This window comes from Lemur catta, chromosome 5 (genome assembly GCF_020740605.2).
Source record: "Lemur catta isolate mLemCat1 chromosome 5, mLemCat1.pri, whole genome shotgun sequence".
Classification (NCBI taxonomy): domain Eukaryota; kingdom Metazoa; phylum Chordata; class Mammalia; order Primates; family Lemuridae; genus Lemur; species Lemur catta.
The window spans coordinates 5,580,410-5,607,210 of NC_059132.1; the positions used below are offsets into that span (position 1 = coordinate 5,580,410).

The following is a 26,801-nucleotide window of genomic DNA, read 5'->3' on the forward strand; positions in this document are numbered from 1 at the left end:
CCAGACCCCCCTGAAAGCTGACTTCAATGCAAAAATAAAAACTCCAAGACTCACACTCTTCCAATGATAACAATGACACTCTTCTACAAACCCTGCTATTAGCATGACAGGGATGGCCACATCAGTCACAGGAAAACCATATGTACCTTTTATACGCAAGGAAAGCAAGCAAAATACCTGCTTTATGCAAGAGCAAGACACTGAAAACAGGAAAGAAAATAATAAATTATTGCAAAGCTGGGTTTGGACTTATTTTTCTTTCTTCTGGATGATCAAACAGTAAGCGTAGGGGTAGGCATCTCAATCCACAAACATATTGCCATAGTGATTGGTACTTAGGTAGAGGGATAAAAACAAGCAAAATTTCATTAATATTCCAAGGAACAGAAACAAGTGCCCTGATCATTCAGCCCTACAGAGAGTCCTAATGCCAAGTAAGCAGCTTCCTCCTCAGTCGCTGCATGGCACTGCTGCAGGATCAGACCTGGGGTGTGTCTCTATTGTAATCTGACCGATTATGGGCCTAGAGCAGACCTCTCCTCAGAGGCAGGCATTGGGGCCCCTTAATAGAGCTCTCCCTCAGACACGGAAGGTGAGAGGAGCCGGGTGTTTCCCACTATGCTGGGGGCATGGGTATGCCCTGATCAGTTTCTTCTTTACCTAGCAGGTCTAGGTAAAAAAAAAAAAATACTTGGATATTCACTTACTTTGTTTAACTTTTTATTTTGAAATAATTTTTCTGTCTTTTTTTTTTTTTTAAGGAGATAGGGTCTCACTCTATAACCCAGGCTGTAGTACAGTGGCACAATCACAGCTCACTGCAGCCCCGAACTCCAGCACTTAAGCAATCTTCTTGCCTCAGCCTCCTGTTGAAATAATTTTAGACTTACAGAAAAGTCGCAAGAAAACTACGGAGTTCTCATATACCCTTCACCCAGATTCTCCTGATATTAACATCTTATATAACTATAGAACAATTATCAAAACTAAGAAATTAACATTGGTACAACAGTAGTAATTAAACTATAGGCTTTTTTCAGGTTTCACTAGTTTTTCCACTAATTTTTTTTTTCCTGTTCCAGAATCAAATCTACGATACCACATTGTATTTAGTTGTCATGTCTCCTTAGTCTCCTCCAATCTGTGACAGTTGCTCAGTCTTTGTCTTTCCTGACCCAGACATACTTGAAGTGTACTGGTTGGTTATTCTGCAGATTGTACCTCAATACGGGTTTGTCTGATGTCCATTAATTTTTAGTATAATAGAAACAATAGCAGCTAATGTTGAGATGTAATTACGTACCTGGCACTACAGTAAATACTTTTTACTTCATTTACTATCTATCTATCCATCTATTTATTGAGACAGAGTCTTGCTCTGTCACCCAGGCTAGAGTGCCATGGCATCAGCCTAGCTCACAGCAACCTCAAACTCCTGGGCTCAAGCAATCCTCCTGCCTCAGCCTCCCAAGTAGCTAGGACTACAGGCACGCGCCACCACACCCCAGATAATTTTTCTATTTTTAATAGAGACGGGTCTCACTCTTGCTCAGGCTGGTCTCGAATTCCTGACCTCAAGCGATCCTCCCACCTCAGCCTCCCAGAGTGCTAGGATTACAGGTGTGAGCCACCACGCCTGGCCACTTATTTACTAGTTAAAATAACTCTCCGAAGTAGGTATTATTACTACCCCTATTTTACAGATGGGGATATTTCATTAAGCTTTCATGGCTACCAGCTGTAAAAGAGCTGAGGTATGCACCCAGGTAGATTGACTATACAACACTATACTGTATGTTATATTCAAGGCACTTCAATGACAACCAAATGCCAAAATACAGCTTGGGCTCTGTCCTCCACCTCCCCTCTTGCTGAAGTACATGTCTCATTGAAGAAATGTCATTATAGGCTTTGTCTTTTTTCCAAAGGAGAAAAACTATTTCATTTTAATTTCTAAGTTCTGCCCATACAACCAAAAGATAATTTTTGTCTTGACAAGAAGCACCTTTCTGGACTAAGGGCAAAGAAAAGACCATTGTTCTCCTGAGCCCTCACTCCAGACTGGTACCAAGCAGAGGCAAACCAGCTGAGCATGTAGGTTTGCTTAATTCAAGAGAACTCTCTTCCAAAGCCTTTGCAGGTGTATGGAAACACAGAGGTCACAAAACCTTAAAAAGGGGGGAAAAAACCTTCTGGGATTGCTTGTTTTCCATGTCATGCCCAGAAATACCCAATGATGAGCAACACTAGCTGGTATTTCCTCTTTAGCATTAGGCTCGTTGGGAAAGTTAAGGCACAAACCATTCATGTAGCACAGAGTGTATATGTGTTAAGGGACAGGGCTGTGGGAGACAGGCTGGGAAGAACTCCAGCTGCACTCCAGGATTTGTTTTTAATGCTTATGACTTTAGATCACTCAGTTCCACAGACTTGATTTTTCCCAAATCCCCTCTCTGGCAATGCTAATGTGTTTTCCTCTGGTTCTGACTGATCACCGAAATACGTGGCTGGACGGATTGCCTTGGAAGTCATTTCTTTGATGATAGCAGAATTGAGAAAATATTCCCCAGCTACACACCTCTCCACCTATCCATCCCTGCCACCTGCCACTCAGCTGCAGGGATGGGCCTCTACAGCAAGGGAGGAAAGGAGGCAGAGAAGGTAGGCTGCGATGGAGGGGAGAGGGAGAAAGGCTGAGAGCATGAAAATGAGGGAGACAGAAAAAGAGTATTTTGTTCAAACAGCCACTATGGAACCAAGACTTTCATTGACAGGCATAAGCAGGGTTAGATGAAGCCAGCAAATAGGTGAAAAGGTCTTGCCTTCCTTTGACTTGTCTTCCTCTCACCTCTCTTCACAAGTGTGCATCCTTCAATACCACCACTAAGATGGACTCATAAATCAAATACTTCATCTGGCTGCCTCTATTACTGCCATCTTTGTAAAAGAAAGAACCCCTCCCCTTTGAAATCTACCATTCTATACCTATCTCTAAGGTACCCTCAGCTAACTATTTTGATCAAATACTGGAAGCTGAAATACTGACAAACTTTAGGGAACAATTCCTCCAGCCTCTCCATCTGTAATTCAACCCAGAGGGAATCTGAAGCCAGCTAACAGCCCTCAAATCACACTGCACACAGGGCCACTTACTCCACCATGTTTTAGGACATCTGGATCTATCCCTAAGCTCTAACCTAGGAAACCAAAACGAGACAGCTTGAATAATTCTGCATCCACTTGAATAATTTCCCCCTGTCAGTGTCAAAGGCCTCCAAAATTCACAGTATTCTGTTCCCGCATAGACTTCAAACAGAAGTGCAGTTTCTATCTTCAGAAGAAAGAAAGGAAATCCTGGGAAAAGCAATGGGCTCTGAGGCCCCTTCACCAATGGACCATGGGCTCCAAAAGAGACTAAGAGAAGATGTAACCATTTCCTTATGGGGCATCTTGAGGACTTAAATAATGTACACAAAGCACCTAGCACAAGGGGATGTAAAAAAAAGAAAAAAAAAGTTAGTTTTTCTCCCTTCCATACCCAACTGCTAGATTAGAATTCCTGGGTCCTACTTCCCCTCAGTCATTCTTGGCCACAAGATACCAGACAACCTCCTCATCCTCTGTCCAAAAGTTTAACTTGGCAAAGCCAAGAAATGATGGAATAGAGATTAACATGATGATGTTTATGCAACATTTAGAGGGCTGCTGGGGTTGGGGGTAGGGATAGTTTTCTTTTTTTTTTTTTCTTAAGCAAAAATAACTTTGCAAATATACCATATTACTATTCCATAAAAACTCACCTCTGTCTAGATAAACTAATTATGACCACAGGTAATCAAATCTGAAAACTTTTTAATCCAAAGTAATGGTCCTCTCCTTCCAAACAACTGCATTATATAAACTATAAATGGACTGTTCTAGGAATTAAACAAATTAAAATAAAACTCAATCTTTGTTTTCCCAAATCAACATATTATAGGAAATAAGGCAAGACTAACAACCTATGAGTTTACGAACAATAACAAAACCCCAACATGAACAGGAATATATCAATCAGCCTGATTGGCACCCAAACAACAAAAGGCTTACAGAGCCCCCTGCACTTGAAGCCCTGCTTCATTCGGGTTCTTTCCAGGCCTGCCAGAAGATCAGTGGCTAGTGGTTTGTCACCCCGACCCTGCCCTTGGACATTTCTAGGGGCTTCGAAGAGTCTTCTTGATATTCCCTGTCTGCAGAAGAGGGAAGGCTGGAGTAGGTTCAGAGGAGTTTCCATAAAGCTCCCTAGCTTGCTATTCTGGCCTTTTCCTCACCGAGCCTCAAAGGCCAGATAGACAAAGGTCTGTCTCAACAACCCCGGGGAGAACCCAACAGTCCCCAGAATGATGTGTCCACCATTCCTTCAACGCCAGCTATCCTGCTGCCCACCTATCCACTGTCCAAGGCTCAGATTGCTCAAGAAAGTCACCAAACCCACCGGTCCTGGCCCACCACAAAGTCAGGTTTGTCAGATGTCAACTGGACCCTTCCTGATGCTGGGTGATGCTTAGTTCTCACCTCTTGGTTGTCCAAGCATGTTCCCCATAGGGATTTTTCCTAACCTTCCATTTCTCAAGCACCCAACTGAGCCTTTCTCTTTTATCACCCAAGGCAGAAGCCCACCCTCAGCTTGGCTCAGAAAACTGAAGACATCTAACAGAAGCCTCTTCAATTTCCCTCTATATCTCTCCCACCTTTCTGTGTCTCCTTCTAGCCTCTGCTTCTAATTTCTAAGTCTCATCATATTCATGAAGCCAAGACTGCCTGTCTGCCACCTAAATAACTTTACCCCATCAATGATCTCTCTGAGATTTTATTAATAAATCTTTCTGTCAACACTGATTCCTTTCCTTTCTGCCTTCTGACATACACAAAACCTCTCTCCATCCAGCTGCAATGATGCCACCTCTGGGAAGCCATTCCTTCAGGGCCTTCCGTGTCCTCATAGTGCCACATTCTTGTCTGGGGGTCCTCCTACACCATAAGCCCAGGTGGGCAAGCCTCTGTCATGCCCACCATGACATCCCCACCATCAAGTACTATACTTGGAACATTGTAGGAATTCAACAAATAGAATATGAAATAAATAAGTTTTTTGATGTGGCTAGCTCTGAAATTACCATTTTAGTTCTCTTCTTCCATTTACTCTCAAACTCTTTAAACCCAGGAGTTCATATCATCTTTCTTCATTTCCTCATCTCCCAGCACAGGCCCTGGTTGGCCTCAATGACAGACTCATAAGTTACACTTACTTTCAGCCCTTTACACCTACTGGCTTGTCAGTTCTCCTCCTCATCTCCCCTCTCCCTCTTACTGTCCCCCACCTTGGAAACAGAGAATGCTGCCCACCACCACCATCTCATTGTCCCCCTACACATACCTGCCTCTCTAGCCAAGTAGATACATTCTCACTTTCTGGTCTCTGTTCAGGAGACCAAGATGAGGGCTGGTCTCCAGAAAGAACAACCCATGATAAGAGGGTTGGAACTTTCAGCCCATCCCCACCCCAACCTCGGGGGAGAGAAGGGAGACTAGAGATTGAGTTCAATCACCAATGGCTAATGCCTTTATAAATCATGACTACATAATGAAACCTCCATAAAGGCCCCTAAACAATGGGATTCAGAGAGCTTCCTGAACTCCACTTGAACTTGAGGGCTGGTGAATACACTGGCGTGCTGGGAGGCTGGCGCACCTGGAAAAGGCATGGAAGCTCGGTGAGGCTACCCCACCCACACTCCAGTACCTTACCCCTGCACCTCTTCCATTTGTCTGTTACTGAGTTTCATCCTTTACAATAAACCAGCAAATATAAGTGAAGTGTTTTCCTGAGTTTTGAGGGCAATTCTAGCAAATTATCAAGCATGAGGATGAGGTTGTGAGAATCTCCAATATGTAGCTGGTTAGTCAGAAATACAGGTGGCCGGGACTTGCAACAGCCATCTGAAATGAGGGCAGTCTTAGCCCTTTAACGTGTAGAATGTGACACTAACTCCAGGTAGATAATGTCAGAATTGAATTGAATTATTGGACACCCAGCTGGTGACAGAGGACTGAAGAACCACACAGCCTCTCAAAGCTGCCAAGAGCCAAAGGCCCCACAGAAACAGTCCCCCAGTCACCCAGACCAGAGCCAGGTGCTCCTTCAGACAGACGTCCAGAGCCTGCAGGAAATCAGACTCCTCTCTTAAATACTTGAAACCAGAGTAGTTGGTCTACTATAAATGAGGTTTTTAAAATTCAATTCCCTCTTATTGCTCGTGCAGATCTGAAATGATCTGACCAGATGGCTGGTGCTCTATAATTCTTGGATTGCTCTCATCAGTTGTTGATGATTTGGATTTTTTTCCCTCCTCACATGAATGTGTTCCTGCACAGGCTTCCTGCGTGCTCACATCGAGTGGGCTCTTTGTGCTAATACCAATATTCCAGAGACTCTCACAGCCGCCCGGAGTCAGATCAGGTCAATAAGGAGCCGGGCTGAGCCTGGCTATTCTCCCCTGAGCACACGGGGCCGACGTGCAGCACTGGCTAACGGGCAACGTGAGGAGGGCTCTTCCCAGGCTACCTCCTCACCACTACTTCTCCGTCAGGTCCCCAAGGAAAGGGAGGTATCAAAGGTATATTTTTTAAAATGACAACGATAGCCACTTATTGAATGTGTCCTATGTGCCAGACCCTGCATGAAACATTTTACATATGTTAGCCTTGTTTCATTCTCATCTCTGAAGCAGATATTTTTATCCCTATTTTCAGATAAGGAAACTTAGATTCAGAGATTTTGAGCAACCTGACCAAAGCCACACAGCTCAAAAAGAGAGCTATTGGTGGGGCTAGAGGTTCAGCATCATAAAATTTGACTAACTGCCCTACCAAGATCTCAGAATTAAAGACAGAAGGCCCTGGCCTTGTCACACCACCCTTTGTGCCCTCACTGAGCACAAGGCACTTCCACCAGGATATCCAAAACCACTTTAGGTGCTTTTCTTTTTCTTTTTTCTTTTGTCTCGGTATCCTCTGTGAGACTACGAGCTGCTAGAGGGCAGGGGCCACGTCCCTTTTGCTACCCAGGAAGACAGTATGGCACAGTGGTTAGGAGCTGAGGTTTAGAGCCAGACAAAGCTAGGTTTGAATTCTGATTCTACCACTTATCGGTTACGTGGTTAAGTCATTTCTTCTCTCTGAGATTCAGTTTTTTTCTATAAAAATGAGGATAGTTATAGCACCTGCCCTCCAAGGATGCCTGGCAGAGTCCATGTCACTAAATGTGAGCTATTACCTATATCTCTGGCTATGATTACAGCGCCTGGCACAAAGTAGGATCTCAGAAAATGCCCAGGGAGCAGAAGCTCCACCAAATCTGGCTGTGACCCACATTCTGTAATGACAAGTACACAGGCACAAAGTCCTGGTGTTCAGGGGTTCTCAGCCCCAAGACAAATTCCTCAGTTCCCTGCCCAGAACCCATAGGATCTGCCAGCAAACAGCTTTCCTCTGCTTGCTTGAGAACAGCTGATGCTGAATCCACACTCAAATGCTTGCTGTGCCTCCAAAGGTGAGGCAGATCCCAAAATAAACCAGAAGAAAGAGAGACAGGAAAATCACTTCTAGGAACAAGTGGCTCCCAGTGAGGATGCTGACAGTAATAACAGAGGCAGGCAGACTTCAGGAGAGTGACCTGTAGCTGTTCCAGGGCTCAGTGGCTGGGGCCCAATTGCCACCTGGGCTGGCGGGAAGGCCCACGAAGTCACGGGCTGGTCCCCTGGTGTTCCAAGCTGCAGCAGGCAGTCTGGAAATCTGCCTTCACATGAGCCCAGCCCACAGCCATGTACCCTAGTTTTCCCCCTTGGAGGTCTAAGGACAACAGAGATGCTGCTCTCCCTTCAGAGACCTGAGGGGACAGAAGGTATTGAACTGGGGTCAATAACTGTCAATATAACTTGCCATTTCCTTAAAAGTCCCCAAAAGAGATGCTACCAACTTCCTGTGCTATATCAATTACTCTCAGGCAGAAAATGCTCTGCTAACCCCTTCTGCTCATGCTTAACCTTGCTCCTTCATCAAAATCTCTGTGGAGGGAGGGAGGGAGGGAGGGAGGAAGGAGAACAATTTCATGAGCATGAAGTCTCTCCTTCACATCATAAGTTCCCTTCCCCATGTAAGGCCACAGGGACAGGAAGGCTACATGTTGACATACCCTCACTGGCATCCAATTCCACAACTGAGTTGAAGGGGTGGTGCAAATGGAGAATTTACCATTGAAAATCAGAACAGCTGTGAGCACTGAGGGATTTCTTCATGTCAGGAATTGGCAGAGGGCTTTGCATCTATCATCTGTCTCACTCACTCCACACAACAGCCTCTGCAGCAGGCAGGGCAGGACATTTCCCCCATATGACCAGGAGGGAAATCAAAGAGCAGAAGGATTCAGTGACTTGCCCAAGTTCTTCCAAGTAGCAAAGCTAAGATTTGAACCCAGGACTGGCTGAATCTAAGTCTGTCCTCTTTACCGCTAAATTACACTACCTCCTCATTTTCCTCCCCATGAAGTTCTCAGGAATGGCTACATTCCTTTTAACCTTCTGGTAGATGGATTGGAAGCTACCAGGCAGCATTCAGAATGTGGTAAATATCATACTCTGGCTGAAGGCAAGCGCCAGCTATCCACAGACCACTGAGAGGCCAATTTCCTAACAATATACACATGAAACACCTCAATTCTGTATTGTCCCATCTGCCTCTGCTCGTCCGACTCCATCACGCCAGACTCTGAATCACTCCACATCAGACACTGAGGCCAGAAGAAGCCTAGTGTCCTCTCACCAGTCCTGCTTTGGGGATGATTCCAAAGGTTGCCAAGGTACAGGCAAAAAATGCTTTTGGGATGGGACAGGTACAACTGGAACCAGAGCTGCATTGCCCTCTGAGCTGCAGGACCTCTGTTTATGTGCTCGACTGCAACACACCGGCCGCTGGGGCAACCCCAGGGGAATTTGGTGCCGAAGAATTTACAACGGGCTCTGAGAAAACTATAAGGCAGAGGGTGATGTCAATGCAGCATCAAGTTAAATGTAAAAATCAGTGCTCCACTCCAGTTCTCCAGGACCTTCTCAGAGCCCACAGCCCACACCTGTCACAAAGGCTCTAGCTCTCCCTCCACAAGGACACAGAGAAGGGCTCTTTTCTTTAGCCACTAAGAGCAGTCCCACTGCCCAGAGGGTAGTGGGCCCAGGGTCAGAACTGTCAACTTGTTCTGTTTGCAATGTGAACCAGGGTACTACTGGTTGAAGGGTGCTACTGACTCAACCACAGGAACAGATAGGGTAGGAGTAGGGACATTGACCTCCATGTGCCCCAGGCACTTGCCTTGTCAAAAGCACTGCAAGTGACACCACATAAAACAAGTGAATACAGCCCACATCTTCCACACCCTACCCCGTAAGAGCCCCTCTGGTTTTAGTTCTCAAGGACTGAGGGTGGGGGAGGTTAGTTCTCAGGGAAGGCTGGGCAGGCAGAGGTTGGATCTGCTGCTCCTGAAACCTCCCTCTGCCCAATGCCATTAGCTCCCACTGGCTTCCTTGGTGCTTCATCACTCTTCTGTAGCAGCAACTACCCGTATGCAAGCCCAGCAGGAGCAACATTGCTACCAGAAAGCTGGCTGGCACAGCAAATGCTGCCCTGCCAGCACAGCAGTAATGCGGGCAGTGAGGACGTGGTGATGAATATCGGCAAGGAGCTTATGAAACTACACCGTGGCAGCTGCCATCTACCTTGCCACAGCGCAGCACACAAACAGCCTACTCCCGAAAACAGTCCCACGTGTCAGCATAGGAGGCTCCACCCAGGGACAGTGGCACTGGGAAGGAGAGGTGGGAGGAGAGTGGGTCCAGGCTCTGGGGTCAATGGCATAGGACAAGTTAGCTGAATGACAAAGGACAAGTTATGTAACCTCTCTGAGTCTAGATGTTTTCATCTGAAAATACAAAATAGTTTCTATTATTGTAAAGATTGAACAAGATTATGCACATGCAGCACCTAGCACAGTACCTGAACATGGTAAACACTCCACAACTGCTGGCTATTTGCATTACTATCTTAAGCCCTGGACCCAGGCTCATGAAAGGGTGAGAAAGTTGTTCCTTCTGAGGATGTTCCATTTAAAAACCAGACCAGGACCAGCCCCTATTTCTTGGCACAGGTCCCTTTAACAACAGAACATTCCTGCCCCACACCGGTGCTCAGGACTCTCCCATGAACAATATTTCAGCAGCACTGAGCCGAGCAGCAGAGCCCAAAATAGCATTTGCAGAGTGAGGCACATGTCACTGCCTCTCCTGTGCTTCAGAAGTGCAAGGAAAGAAAGTTTTCAATCACTTGCTCAGAAAGCACGGCCACCCACCACCTGCCTTCCTTCCAGGGCACTCAGATGTCGCAATTTCTGTTCTGCTGGAAAATGAAGGTCCCTGAGCCTTACAGCAGCAGCTACCACTCTGACAGACCACACTGTTCCCCTCCAGCAGGCCAGAGAGCAGTGGCTCTTTCAGAGCAGCCCTGTGGGGACAAAGGACATATGCAGTTTGAATTCAGAGTATGTTTCATGGGAACAGGGTTGGACTGGTACCTGGCCCAAGGGCCTGCCACTCATGGGTCGGGTGAAACACCTCCAAGATCTCGGTGTCTGGCTCCTCCTCTGCTTTGGTTTCTGTTCTCTCTGTTTCTTTGGTGCTGCTCTTCTCTGGGTTGCTCAGCGCAAACTCCTTCTGAGAAAAGAAAACAGAGAGCATGACCCGCCAGAACTACGTACCAGGCAAGCAGACAGAAAATGGCCTGGGGTGGCACACTCTTTTCCTCCAGCCCCTCTTCCCCACCCCAGACACATTTGGACACCTGCAGTTCCTTTCATAAGGCCAGCCTCAGAACCAGCATGAGTGAGGTGCTACGGCTGAATGAACGCAGCATGTTGTCATGTGTATGTGGTTCTTCTGAAAATGCATAAGGAACAACCCCAGAAGATTCCATACTATCTTAAGGGGGTTAAAGGAATATACCAGGGAAAGGGGTTGTCAAAAGGAGACAAGAAGAGCTTTACTTTTTATTTGACATGCTGCTATACTGTTTGATGTTTAAAACTCATATATATTACTTTTACAGTAAAGATACTTATTTATTATTATTATTATTATTTTTAGAGACAGGGTCTTGCTATGTTGCCCAGGCTGGTCTCAAACCCCTGGGCTCAAGCCATCCGCCTTCCCTGGCCTCCCAAGGTGCTGGGATTGTAAGTGTGAGACACTGTGCCCAGCCAAAAAAAGATATTTATAAAAGAAAAAAATGCCCATGGGAGAGTAAAGCCTCAAATGGCCACCACAGATGTATAAAAGCCAGCTGCTAAGGCCCCGCTGATTCCCAAGCAGCCCAGCAGGACACAATACAGGGCCTGGCAATTCCCCAGGGTGCCTATGGGGCATCAGTGACCTCTTGGGACACTTCAAACCATGGAGGAAGGGGTGCAAGTGGGGTGGGAGTACAGCTGGGCTGAGGGAAGAAGATGCCCAGGTTGGAAACTACTTCCTAAAACCTCCTTCCTTCTATCCCACGGAGAACATGGAGGATTAATGAGATGGTGTCTGTGGAGTATTTTGAGCTTAGGAGACAGAGATGCAAGATAAATACAAAATATCATTCATTTTTCTCCTTCCTAGACTCCCATCCTTTCCATCGCATTTTTAAACCTGTTCTTGCATAAAAGCAGTAAGGCCTCAGGAAATTGGAACCAGAGGGTTCCAGAACTCTGGGAAATTACATTTGAGAGAGCAAAGAGGAATTCACAGTAGTACATGGAGAGGTTATTTCAGCCCTCCCACCTTCCCTGTCACCACTTTTCCTCTACTTCCCAATCCCTCCCCTAATAATAAGAAATATGTTTCTTGAATTCCTCCTATAAGGCCAAACCGGTGCTGGGTACTTTATATAGATTTCACTTTGGTTTTCCAACAATTCTAACCCTGCCCGAGAGATGTTACATGTAATGCCTCTCTTCAAGTAGTGCCCCAGCTCCAGACAGAGACTCCCACCTGCCTAGGTCTCTCGGAGTCTAATCTTTTTAATTAGCTGTCAGAGGAAAGGTTAGGGTGTTAAGGTGTCAGTGATGACAATGTAGAGCTCCTCTAAGAACCTTTATATTTTAACAGAAATAAAGACATGGAATTTAGATAGCAGAATTTCAGACCTTGGTAAGGACCAGTAAGAAAAATATCTTAACCAACGAGAGGCCCTCAAATCATGTCACAAGTATTGAGAGACGCTGACCCCAACATAGCGGTTAAGAACTCAAGCTCTGCAGTAGATAACCCAAAGTTTAAATCTCAGTTTCCTGTGACTCTGGGAAAGTGACTTAACTTTCTAAGCCTTAGTTTCTACATTTGTAAAGTGAAAATAATAACAATATCTAGCTCACATATTAGATGAGGTGCTACATTGTAAACCACTACCCCTGGGTGTATGGTAGCTGTTACTACTATTACTTATAGAGGTAGTCATACGTTCCCAGTTGGATGAGTTTGTGCTGTGACATCCGGAAGTAACTATACAATATGGCATCATTCAGGCAGGTCAGGTTGGCCTGGTGGTCACCTGTACTGCCTGGCCCCTCAAACCCTACTATCCCTTCAACTTGAAGTTTTCACAAATCTGAGCTCAAAAGAAAACTAGGAACAGAAGAGCCGGTGTACTTATGAGACTAAAGAGAAGACAGACTGGCAGGAGGCACCCCCCATGAGGACAGGGACATCAAGGGCTTCCAGTAGCTGAGATTCCTGAGGGCAGGCACTGTGTTAGTCTCTTTCATCACTGTACCCCCCACGCCTAGCGCTGGGCTTAGTTTGTAACTGCTGAACAAACAGATGAATGGATGCCCCTCCCACAGGCAGGTGTGTCTTTTAGGTGCCTTAGACTGAGGCCAGCCCAAAGTACCTGAATGTGCTGGGTGCAGGTACTAGCCTCACATTCCAGAACAAAGACCACCTTGCCTGCTAAGTACCCAGAGCCTACATACTCCAGGGCCCAGTCATGCTGATCGGCCCTGCTACAAGCACCTGACTGTGGGTCTAGGAGAATGCTCATAAAATTTACCTCAGCGGTGTGTCCATCAAATGCCTCCAGGGGCCAGGCAGGGATGGATGTAAATGCATAAAGTGGGACAGGTATACACAACAGGGAGTGGCGAGACTGTAAAAACTGAAGCCCCCCCACCCCCTGCCCACCACGACCAAGGAAAGCAGATGCTACTCAGCTGGTCCATCACTGCCACACAGGCATTCAACTTGAAGAGAAAACAGAAATTCAGATTTTTATGTGAAATGTTCTTATTTTTAGAACACTAAGAGGGCCAAATTAAACTGAAACCCTTGCTTTACCACACCTATCACCCAGGTAACTCTCGGCAGGTGTGGCTGCAAACAAGCAACGAAATTCTCTGCATCAAGGGAAGCAGAAAGGAGCACGGGAAACGGTGATCATCATGAGATGGCAGGAGGCCCTGCAAATTCAGGCAGGGCTAGTGCTCATTCTAGCTACTGGGGGCAGGGAAAGCCTATTTATGCAGATTTTGTTAACAAGATTAACAGAGTAGGTTCAAGAAGAAGGGTTAGAAGGAGACCAATGAACCACTGAGCCACGTGCTTCAAGCCCTAAGGGGGCAAAACACTTGCAACAATCCAGTCCGCTCAAAATGCTTTTGTGCCTCCTCCTGGTATCATCTTTGAACCAGACTTTAAGACACAAATACAAAAGCTGTCATTCTGTCGTTATTTTACTGTACGTTCAGTTTTTAGTGTGTGGGGGGTGGGGGGGGTGGTAAAAAATTGGTGTTCCCCTATCTGATCAGCTCACCCTGTTCACCAGATCTGGCTCTGAGAGACTTCAGATCCTCTGCCCAAATCACATCTGACTGTCCTCCAAGGTCAAGGGCTCAGAAGCACTGGAAGAAGTTCAGTGATATGAACATACCATAGGCTGGACAGTCAGTTTGAAAGGAGAGTTCCAAAAGGTTTTGAGGAAAAGCAGCATCACAAGGATGAGGTTATGATAACAGCAGCTACCATTCACTGAGCCCTGATCGTATGCGAGGCATGGGTTAAGGTGCCTTCCATGCCTCAATTCCTCTGAGTCTCACCTGTGAAGCACATATTCTTATCACCATTTTATAGACAGGAGGGCAGATACCAGGCTGCTCAAAATCACACTGCTCACAAAAGCAAAGCAGAGATTTAAGTCCAGACCTGCCTGGCTCCAAAGCCCACGCAGGAATTCTGACACTTCTGTGTTTCTTGGTCAGGTGTCCTGTGGTTGTGCCCTGGATGCTGATGGAATGGCGCTGGGGAAATGAGACCATTTTAGCACATCCACCAGCATATCCCCCTTTCCAGGCAATGACTTCCATGGGCCAGAGAAGAAACCACACTCCCAGAGAGAGGACAGGCAAAACTAGCACCACTCTGCCCAGCCAATGTCCTGAACAGGGAGAGAGACCAGGAGGAGAGAGGCAGGCCAGCCCTTGATCAGCCCTAAGTAAATCCCAGGCCCTGGTGCCTTCCCAGCTGGCGTCTCAGGATTCCTCCCGGGCTGGATCGCCAGCACTCTCTTCTCCCTACCACCGTCACTCCAGATACCAGTTTCCTCTCAACTGACTGGCAAGAAATCCCAGCTAAGGTGTTAGCTGACAACAGCTTATCATGTCACACTTCCTTGCACTTGTATCTGAATAAGAAATGCTTAAAAACCAAAGCCTTCAAGATCCAAGAGAATGAATGAATCTCTAATAGTGGGTTGACAGACACTGTGACAGAGACAGACTGCGGGGCAATATTGTGGGGATAGAAGCCTGGCTAACACAGCCCCAAATTAAACCATAAAAGCAGCACCCCTATACTAAAAATAACAGCTGACATTTCATGACCATTAGCCATACTATGCCAGTCTCAATGCTAGGTGCTTTATATATATAATCACATTTACTCTACACTAAGACCTTAAGAGTGACGTACCAACCCTGTTGTACAGACAAGGAAACAAAGCTCAGAAAGGGTCGAATTGTCAAAGTAGGTGGCAAAAGGGAGCTTACAAAGGGCCTGGGCTCCACTACCGTACCTCCCTCCTTGCTCACCATCTCTTTAAAGGCCAATACCACACACCCACAGCCTTTCATCATCTCATGTGGCATCCCAGGGAAGGGCCACAGCAGGAGCCTGGAGGGAGGCTGGCTCCAGATCACACTGATACACACAGCCAACCTTTCCCGGGTGGGCATTATCCTGCCTAAACGCCCTTGGGGAGGACAATTCCAGGCCATCAGAAGCGCTTACCTGAACTCCAGGATCTAAAGAAAGGATAATAACCACCCCCAACCCCCACTCCACTTTCACTGTTGTGAAGGTGGCTGGCTGCATAATTTAGATTTTAAATGACATCAGGGCAGCAATTTTTATGGTATGAGAGAAAAAATGCTTCAACTCCTACTTGTGCTTAGCACATGATGAAAGATTATGACAAATGGATACAGCTTAGGAACAGACATAAGGATAAAAGCAGCTTCTGTTGATGAAAGTCAGTATTAACATTTTTTTGAGACTAGACTCAATAGAGCTAATATAAATGGGCCAGAATAATTACGGCTCTGAAAGCTCATCTATTTGGTTGGACTATTATCCAAAAGGGACTTACTAACACACGGTCCTTAAGTAAATTCATCAGCACGCATTTGTGTTAATTGTGCATCTGCTAAGGCTCAAGAAGGGGAGCACAGGATCCTCATGAGCTGCAAGCTGGGGAGGGGACATAGCCCTGATCCCTCAAGACTTTGGGGTGGTTTTCTGGGCCATTGCACTGCCAAGCCATGATAAAGATAGCCCCAACCTCAGGGGCCCCTGGAATCCCAAACTTACTGTCCTTGAAGCAGCAGCCAAAAAGCAGCACCAACAAAATCTTAGAGAACATTAAAAACTCAAAAAGATTCGTGACTCCTAACTATGTTTTCTCCTGCTCCACAAAGTGGGGAGAAAGGCAGAGGGAAAACAAATGACTTCAGAGAGAAAGTGGAAGCTTGCCATGAGCCAGAGGTGAACCTCAGCTGAGCTGGATTGTTATTAAATTCATCACAATTGTCATTTGCACTTCAAGGGCCTCCTGCTCCAAAGCCTCCAGCGCTTTACCCAACATTTAGTGGGAGCCCTGGGGGTTGGGGAAGGTGGCCAGGGGAGGGTGCAACTGTCGGAAAGCTGACAGTCAGGGCTTCTCAAGGGAGGGCAGAGGGAGGGCACTGGGAGCTGGTCAAGGGCAGGCTGTTGCTGGGACAAGCTGGGGAAACAGGGCCAGGCATGCTGCAGCCAGGCCGAGCTCAAGGCCTTCTCAGGCATTCTCCTCTTGCCTGTGGCAATGACAGAATCCCTGAGCAATGAGGTATAGGTTAATGAAGACAGCCCTGGAAAGAACAGGGTGAAAAGGACAGAGGGAAGGAGGACACAGAGATAGACTGAGAAAGCATAAGGAAGAGAGGAGTAGAGGAAGCAGAGTGTTACTTAGAACTGGTGCTCACCACACAGGCACCCAGCTTCTGGGGAGAATCCTGACCTTCTCAGCGCTGACACAAACCGGTTGTATGATTTTGGCCAAGTTACCTAATGCCTCCAAGCTTTAGTCTCTTCCTTCTCAAAATTAGGATGAAAATTGTAGTTGCCTTACTTCATAAGGTTCTTGGGAAGATTAAATGAGAATACATCTAAAGCACTTAATACAACGCTTGGTACGTGGGAGCTTATTATTACATTACCATCACCATCATCAAGATCTTTTCCCCAAAGGGAAACTGTGCCATAAGTTTTAACACATTGACTGCCACACTAGAAAAAATATTTTTTTTCCTTGGGCCACAGTGTTTTATCAAGAAAATAGAAAAAAAAACTTTGAAAATAAAATGATCCTTTCTTAAAAAAAAAAAAATAAATTTAAAAAATCCTTTCTAATTTAATGAAAAAAATGTTATTTTTTATTGTTTTCTATGCGTGAGTTAAATGCAACTTGAAAAATAGTTCATGCGACTCCCAAGGTAAAGAGACGTGCGAGTTACATATGCTTCATGAGGCCCTGGGCTCAAAACTAGCATGAGTTAAATACAACTCACATGACAGTTAATGTGTTAAACAGAGGCCAGAAGACTCAGGGATGGGGAGGAAGAAGTATACGCACTCTTTGACCCAGTGCCGGCCACATTCCCGTAAGAAAGAAAAATAAAAGCCCTCCCTACTCCCACAGTAGTCCTTCCTGGTGACAGGGAGGCTTTCTCAGACCTTATTAGGGATCCTTCCTATTTCCAACAAGACACCTTACCTGGTTTTGACGACTGAGGCAGAAGGTAAAGCAGAAGGCCATCAGCAGCCCGAGTAGCATGCCCAGAGGAGCCATCCTAGATGGAGGCCGGCTCTGGGGAGCCATAGTTAGGAACCTGAGGGTGAAGCACAGAAAACAGAAGGTCAATGGAAAGCTGGTGCCTGGTCTCCTCTTTGCAATGTGATTCCCACAATGTCACTTGTTCACCGATGCCAGACATTTGCTGCGTAAAGGTATCACAAGTCTTCTACCATTTCTAGATAAATCTGAAGCCTCCATCTCCCATAACAAGTCCAGCCACCCAAAGGGAGAAATGCCCTGACCAGAACTGTACAGTTAACTAGGACTCTTGCATGAGCTACAACAGCCCTGGTCTCTTCCTTCCTCATTAACAATTTGCTGGAAACAACCCAAGTGCCCATCAGTACATAAGTGGATTAATAAAATGTGGCATATCTATACCATGGAGTTCCTCAGCCACAAAAAAACAATGGTGATCTAGCACCTCTTGTATTATCCTGGGTAGAGCTGGAGCCCATTCTACTAAGTGAAGTATCACAAGAATGGAAAAATAAACACTACATGTACTCAGCATCACATTGGTATTAACTGATCAACACTTATGTGCACATACAGCAGTAACATTCATCGAGTGTCAAGCAGGTGGGAGCGGGGAGGAGGAGATGGGTATATTCACACCTAACAGGTGCGATGCACACTGTCTGGGGGTTGGACATGCTAAAAGCTCTAACTTGGGTGGGGCAAAGGCAATGTATGCAACCTAAACATTTGTACCCCCGTAATATGCTGAAATTAACTTCAAAAAAAAATTTGTTATCAGGTTGCGGAGGGTGGTATTGGCTTATGGTAAGGAGACAGAGAAACTAATCAATGGGTCTGCATGTCAACAAACATGGGCCAAATCCACTTAAGCCTGTGTTACCATCCACTTCTAAACCATATCCATTATCATACCTGAAGACAAAAGGCATCAACAGCCGCTAAGCCAGCAAAGTTCAATATTCCCAAGACACAAACCCTTTCACATCCCTTTTGAAACATCTAAACAAACAAAAATTAAAAGGACAAAAAGATGCAAGGACAGCCTGTGTTCATGGATTAGAGATTTAATACTGTCAAGATGACAATACTACCCAATGCAACGTACACATTCAAAGCAACCTCTACCAAAATCCCAATGGCGTTTTTTTGTTTTTTCAGAAATGGAGAAATTCATTCTAAAGTTCACATGGAATTTCAAGGGACTCAGAACAGCCAGAACAATCTTGAAAAAGAAGAAAGTGAAAGGACTTACACTTCCTGGTTTTAAAGCTTACTACAAAGCTACAGTAATCAGAAGTGTGATAATGGCATAAAGACAGACATATAGACCAATGGAATAGAACTGAGAGCCCAGTGGAACTGTTGAGTTTAGGTAGAAGCTGAGAAAAAGAAAAAGAAATTTTTAAAAATTAAAAGAAAAATAATCGAGAGCCCAAAAAGAAACACATGTATGGTCAATAATTTTTGAGAAGGGTGCCAAGACCATTCAATGGGAAAAGGGTAGTCTCTTCAACACATGATACTGACGCAATTGAATATCCACATGTAAAAGAATGAAACTGGATCCTTCTCTTATACCATATATAAAAATTAACTCAAAATGGACCAAAGATCTAAATTTAAGAGATAAAAGCATAAAATTCTTAGAAGAAAACAAAGGTGTAATTTCAATGACCCTGGATTTGGCAATGGTTTCTTAAATATGACACCAAAAGCACAGACAACAAAAGAAAAATAGATAAATTTGACTTCATCAAAATTTTAAAAATTTTAGGCCTCAAAGAACATTATCAAGAGAGCGAAAAGACAGAATGGGAGAAACCATGTGCAAATCACATATCTGGTGCGGGTTTAATGTCCAGAATACATTAAGAATTCCTAAATCTCAATAATAAAAATAGAAGCAATTCAATTTAAAAATGAGCAAAGGACCTGAATAGACATTTCTCCAAAGAAGATATACAAATGGCCAATAGAGACATGAAATGGTTCTCAACATCATTAACCATTAGGGAAACTCAAATAAAACACACAATGATATACCACTTCACACCCACTACAATGGCCATAATAGTTTTTTTTTTTTTAAAGTAAAATAACAAGTGTTGGTGAAGACGTGGGTTAACTAGAACCCTCATTCTTTGCTGGTGGGAATGTAAAACAGTGCAGCCGCTCTGGAATAGTTTGGTGGCTCCACAAAAAAGTAAATATAGAATTACCATATGTCCCAGCAATTCTACTCCTAGGCATATACCCCAAAGAATTGAAAATAAGAACTCAAACAGATATTTATACATCAATGTCCATGGAAGCATTATTCACAATATCCAAAAAGTGAAAACAACCCATCACAAGATAGCTTAAAAAATTGGTATATACATACAATGGGATATTATTCAGTCATAAAAGGAATGCAATTCTGATACGTGTTGCAACATAAATGAAACTTGAAAACATATGCCAAGTGAAATAAGCCTGATACAAAAGGACAGATATTGTATGATTCTACTTATATGAAATATCTAGAATAGGCAAATTCACAGAGACAAAAAGTAGAAAAGAGGTTACCAGGGGCTAGGGGAAAGAGGGAATGGGAAGTTATTGATTAATAGGTAAAGTGTTTCTATTTGGAGTAGTGAAAACATTTTGATTAGTAAACTAGAGTGGAAATCAAGAAAACTCAATCCATTGCTTGTGCCCAAGAGTTTCAAGGCTGCAGTGAGCTATGATCGTGCCACTGCACTCCAGCCTGGACAACAGACTGAGACCCTGTCTCAAAAGAAAGGAGAGGAAGGAAGGAAAGAAAGAACGGAAGAAAGAAAATTGAATCCAAATTAGCAAATAATCTAGAAAAGAAAGGCAGAAAGAAAAACAAAATAAAACAAGCAAAAAACAGAAAAACTTTAGAAAAATTCAGAATGCATCATATTAGCCCAAAACCTTATAAGAGGTTGTCATGTTTCTCTCACAGCGCCAATGCACCTCATTAGGCAGTTTACTCAATGGAAGCTTAAGTGAATTAATTACAGGGGAGCATCTCTGAACGGTGTGGTGTTTACCTTTTCTCTCTCCCACTCCTGCCACACTCCTCCCTGCTTCACCTCAAGAAACTGGTTCCTTGGCATGATTGCAGAGAGACCCAAAGCCTTCCTGAACTCACCCTCAGAAGTTATTATCCCTCTGCCCAGCCCACATCTTCTCAGGGGCAGACAGAAACTTTCCCTAAGGACATCTGCAGCCATGAAGGAAAACAGCCCTGCTGGACCAGCACTGTGCTAAAAAAGCACAGCCAAATGGAAAAGCAAAGGCTCCGGCACTAAAAATAGCTGCTATACTCACCCAGCAGCAAAAGCCTTTGCTTTCTGCCAGTTTCCCCCTCTTTTTTTGTCGACAAAATGGAACAGCTGAGTTTGCCACAAGAGCTTCCCCCAGCAACCTGGCTCCCTGGGGCACCAATCACACTGAAAGACAGGGAGTGAGGTCGCAACACCCCACTAGGCTCTGGACAGGTGCCTGGCCATGCCTGGGTGCAAACTGGAGAGGGGACAAGCTAGGTGACGACAAACAAGGGGCAGAAATTGCCACATGAGGAGGGAGAAGGCTGGAGAGGCCCAGGGACATAGGTCTCAAGAAGGCACAGCCCTGGAGCTTAACCTTTCTTAACCCTGCAGCCTTGGCTGTGGGGAGAAAAAATAAAGAATGGAAGTGAGGGGCTCAAAGTAGTATCAGGACAACAGATAAAAGAAGAAACAGATCGACCCAAAGCCACAGATTGCCCTTCCCTTACATGCGCGTGTGCATGTGTACATGCATGTACAGTTACGTGCTCCCTTCTCACAGCCAGGGATCAACGCCAAAAACTGCTGCTGGGGGAAAAGAGGAGGAGGAAGAGATAAATGAGAAAGCAGTAGCCAAGGGCAAAGAAGACAAGTGAACAGGAGGAGGTGGCCCAGAAGGGACTGAGGAAGAAGAGGTCAGAGGCAGCTCATGCACAAACAGCAGCTCGCGGCCTCCCGAAGCGGGAAGGGGAGTGGAGGGCGAGAGAAATGGCAGCTCCCACAGGGCTCCCAGCCGCCGCCGGCTCCCTCACACGCAAACACTGTCAGAAGCACTTTCTGCCAATACTAAGGATGAGAGATTGAATCGCAAATGGGCCCTTCATCTTTCCCTCAATAATTCCACATGAACTACACACTTGACCTCCATACATTTTTCCTCAAAACAGGGAAAGAAAGATAGAGAGGAAAGAGACGGCAGAAGGAGGGGGACAACATGGAGCAGGTGGGGGGTGCTGGGGGGATCGGGAGGACTGAGGGGAGACCTAGGTAAGGTAGACTGGTGAGGTGAGGCTGGGAGAAAGGTGTGAGACAGTTCCCCAGGCTTCACAGGGGCATTCAGAGAGCAAGTGCAAACTAAACTCTGCAGCACGCAGAGACAAGCAAGGAGTGGCCCTTGTCCATTTAAGGCCTGGCTTGCAGCCACATCACCTGGTCTTGGTCCTGATTCAAGAAATAGCTTCACCTGGTCTTGGTCCTTACTCAAGAAGGGGCAGGCAGAGAACAAGCACACGTAATTTGACCTGGGCTTTATGGTGAAGCTGAGAGAGACGGGGAAAGAGGAAAAGGGGAGGTGGCATGCAGCTATCCTCTGCCAGGGTGACCCACCATCACAAGCAGGGACACAGGTGGCAGCAGCAGTGGGAGCAGCAAAAGAAAACCTCAGTCCCTGACATAAGCCAAAGTCACGGCACCCACTGAGGCATAGTTTGGCACATGTAGCCTGAGACAGTGGCCTCCCCAAACCACTTGCCACCCACAAACCCTGGGTTTGCCTGATCAGGGGCCCCTGCATGCCCTACAGAACAAAACTTCCCATCATCCTTGGCTCTCAATGGAGGACAGACCTACATCTTTACATTTACGGCCTTCTTCAAACTTAAAATCCCATCTCGCAGTCCAGGAAAGGGGAGAAACTATTTCAATGTTCCACCAGTAACTCTCTTTAAGTATCCTTGGGCTTTGAGACAAAAGAGATAATAAGATACTTGAAATGCCCATTTTTCTATCAAAACTGGCCATTTGTAGGCTGCACCTCTACTTAAATAGAGGCTGGATGCTCTCAGCAATCTGCATTTCCAGCTTCCTGCAGTCTAGAGCAGATGCCTGGGGAGCAGGTGAGAGGAGGCCATCTAGCCCCACCTCCCTCAGTGCCTCATTCAATTCTACTCAATTTGTACATGACGGGGGAGGGGACTAGGTTCTGTGTAAACAAGGCATCTTCCCGTCTTTCTTTCTTCTCTCCAGAAAAGTAAACTAAAGAATAAGGACTGCAAGAAGCCAACAATGGGAGTGAGAGTGGGAGTGGGACCGCTGGGTCTCTGGCAGGCTCCATGGACAGTGGCTGCGCTGGAGTCTCTGGGTGAGAACTGCACAGTGGAGAACGGGAAAAGGTCCCGAGTGCCCTAGGCAAGCAGAGCAGCAGCCTGTCCTCAGCAGCCTGCCTTGGAGGCCCTGGAGTTCCATCTTACAAAATGCTCATATTCTTAACCTACAGGGTATGTCTACATATTTGTTTTCCAAAATCTTCTGGGAAAAGTGAAAGCACAAGCATTCCTACTTCCATTTTACAATATAAGGAAGATACTGAAGCAAAGAAACAAAAACCTTAGGTAGAAAGTATAGTACATGGGTTTAGAGTCAGAGAGACCTAAGGTCAATTATTGGCTCTGCCAATTCCTAACTATGAGATCTTGGACACAACTTCACTAGGCCTCAGTTTCTTCACCTATAAAATGGTCATTATAAGAGTTCCTACTTCAAAGGATGGCAGAGAGGATTAAATAAAACAATGAATGGAAAGTGCTTAGTACAGTACCTAGCACCTAGTTAACACTCCACCATTGAAATGGGGATAATGACTTGCCCCTGGACTCACAGCCAGTCCAGGCCAGGCATCCTGGAACCATTTTCCAGAGCTCCTGAGGCTCCTGCAAGATCCACACATGCTCCAGATGACCCATGCCTCACACTAGGACCAAAGCCTTTTGTTGGGTAGCTACTCCCAGGAGGTAAAGGAAATAGATGTTAAAGGAGGACTCCCATGGCTGAAAATGGAGAGACCAAAGCCAGTTTTCTGCTGAGCCCACAGGGCAGACCCAGTGCATTCAGTGTTTTTCCCAGCGTGCTGGCATCCAGACAGCCAGGCCACCAACACGCAGAACTGCCAGCTGCAGGAACAGCTGTAAGACAATCCCCCGCTTTACAAACTGAAGGTTAGAGGATGAGCTCTTCCACAGACACACATTCATTACTATTTATGGGCTGCACAAACGCATAGACACACACACACACAGTCACTCACCTCTACACAAACAGAAGCTCACCACCTAATTTAAACAGACAAATATGAAGCTAAAGAAACAATGCAGAGAGGACACTGGAAGGACAGCCCTGACAAGGGAGAACAATGTGCAAAGCCTTAAGAAAAGAAACGGAATTTTAAAGAATAATTTGAAGGAGAAGAGAAACAAGTTTGGTGTAGTCACACAAACAGGCTTTTTCCCCCAAGACACAAACTAAACAGAAAATCAAGAGGTAGAAAGCAATTAAATGGAAGAGCCTTTGAACACTAAAAGAAATGTGGCTTCTAACTACAGCCCGGCCCCTAACTGACTAGGAGGCTGGACTTGGAACATCCCCGAGCCACTGGCCACTTGTACAGTGGGGACAGTATCTGCCCCAAGTGTTGAAGTCATGCCTAGGGCCAAGCAAACAGGGACTGGTCTCAACAAACCCAAAGTACCCAAAAAGGAAAGTGATTAGAGGAGGCTGCTGGAGGGTAGACGGTTCATAAATAAACCTACGCCTCTGCCTAACCAGAGAGCTACAAAGCCAAAATCCACTCTTGCAGCCTACAAGGAAGAGCCCAAGAGAGGCCTTTCCAGTGGCAGTACAGGGACAGGTACTGACCCTGCTAGAGACCACAAGGAGCCAAGAAGGGCTCCACAGTCCTAGCTAGGACTAGATCCCTGGACAGAAGGCAGCATGAGATGGAATGAAATGGGAAGGGCAGTGAAGGGGGAATTCCTGACCCTTTCTCTGTACTCCAATAGGTGGAGGAACACGACCTACCGCACCTCCATGCCAGCAGAGAAGACGACAGATCTCCAAGAAGGTAGCTAAGCAGATTAGCGACAAACTGCAACTTCAGAGACAAATGATAGTGGCTCCCTCTGGAAGAAATCAAGTGACAAGTAGAGTGATTGAATAAAACGGAGCACAGCCTGGCCCTCTCCAGACCTATCCTACTTGGCCACAAACTTCAAAGAATCTGAATGTTAGAAGGGAGATTAAGGCTCAATCCTTATTCACACTGCTGAAGACCTAGAAGACGTGGGAGGCACTCGATACTTATATATAGAATTATCAGAGTTCAATGCCACTAGCATGGAGTCTGTCAGCGGATGTAGGAAGGTGCTGGTAACTTCATACCTGCTGAAGACAAGGAGGTAGAGCTAAGGCAGGGCACGAGCTTTGGTGCCATCAGCACAGAGGTGGTAACTGAAGCAACAAGAATAGAGTCAGTGTCTAAGGGAGAAACCTTAGAAAGAAAAGGACAGTGGCCCAAGAATAGTCTGCATGGCTTCAGGTGAGGAAAAGAAAGGGAGCAAGTAAGGAAACCAGAGGAGCAGCAGCAAGATTAGTGTAGGATTACACATGTCGAGAGAGTAGAAAAAAATCATGAGAAAGTCAAGTTTTAGGCAACAATGTCCAGAAATCAGTCAGAATGAGGAAAAGAAAATCCACTGGATTTGAATTAGCCAGGCATGGTGGCATGCCTACAGTCTCAGCTGCCAGGGAGGCTGAAGCAGGAGGATCGCTTTAGCCCAGGAATTCGAGGTTGCAGTGAGCTGTGATCACTCCACTGTACTCTGGCCTGAGCGATAAAGTGAGACCTTGTCTCAAACAAAAGAAAAAATCCACTGGATTTGGCAGTGAGGCAGTCAGAGGGCCCTTCCAAAGAGGGTCCACATGTGAAGAAACAGAGGCACAAGGACAGGCCACTTTGTTTTTGTTTTGCACTGTTTTGTTTTGGTAGGCCACTTAGAAGGCTGAATGGGTCCACTGAAGTTTGGAGATTTGGGGCCACTTCTCTAAACGTGATTTTTTTTTTCAACATTTCACTAGAATATCGGTAATGGAGAAAAAAAATCACTTCAGTGGTATTACAGAGGGATTCTCCAGTGCCATCCGATAGGTTCCTATGGTGGTGTAGAGCCAGTCCACAACACACACGTCCTCAGGACAGGGACGGGCACAGTCACACCAGCAGATACGGTGGCAGGAAGGCAAATTCTCCAAGAAGAAACTCCCAGACACAATTCTCCTTTCTCTGAGATCTCAGCTACGAGATCAGACCACTTAGTAGCTTTAGCCCTCACCCTCTGTAGAACTGTAGCAATTATTGGAGGAGAGAAAGAAATATCTCAGTAACACCCCGGCCCCTAGGATTCAAATATACTATCTGGGCATCCCACAGGAAAATAAATTCTGTCAAATAATAATTACAGTCAACATTTATAGAGCACTTTCTATGTTCCAAGCAAAGTACTAAGCTCATTTACTCTTCACGACAACCCTCTGAAGTGGTTCTAATATGCTGCTCATTTTACCCATGAGAGAACCGAAATTCAGAGAGGTTACGTAACTTGGCAGAGTTCATGCAGCCAGAGAGCAGTAGAGTCAAGATTCAAAGCCAGTTTGGCCCCAGAAGCCATGCTCTTTTCACAGACCATGCTGTCTCTCCAGTGGTCTATGAAATCAGCCACAGAAACGGGACTCATCATTTTATTTGTTCTGCAATGGTATAAATGAAAAGGCACATTTTGTGTCAGGACAGAAATTTTTAAATGAGCCTACTGGGGCCCTCTTGTGGAGAGACCAACCTCTACCATGTCCAGGTTTCTGCACCCCACACACACACATACACACACACACACACACACACACACACACACCTTTAATGACTGGATGCCCTTGGCACATCCCAGCCTAAAGCAGAGGCACAGACATTCAAAAGGAAGAAAGCCTTTGACTCAGACTGCAGCCAGGGCACTGACTCCCTTTGTGGCTTGACCTCTTAACCTCCCATCATTCAAGCTTCCCAGCTATACAAGAAGCAAAAGCATCCTCGCTTCCTATCACAGAGCCCAACGCCAGGCACTTCTGCACATGACACACACACACACATCTCACAAGAACTCAGAAGAGGGGAGGGGAAGCCTATATTGAGTAAAAGTTGGCCAAGATGGTATGGTATCT

General features: G+C 45.7%; 1 protein-coding gene across 1 annotated transcript in view; it reads right to left on the reverse strand.

Annotated features, from left to right (window-relative positions):
• SIL1 (SIL1 nucleotide exchange factor) overlaps nt 1-26,801 on the reverse strand; it is a 195,929-nt gene that overhangs the window by 125,170 nt on the left and 43,958 nt on the right. Inside the window, exons 2-3 of the mRNA XM_045550923.1 lie at nt 17,419-17,533; nt 10,658-10,796 (exon numbers count right to left, since the gene is read on the reverse strand). Of these exons, the coding sequence (XP_045406879.1) occupies nt 10,658-10,796; nt 17,419-17,523 (244 nt within the window). The 5' untranslated portion in view covers nt 17,524-17,533. The remainder of the gene's footprint in view (nt 1-10,657; nt 10,797-17,418; nt 17,534-26,801) is intronic.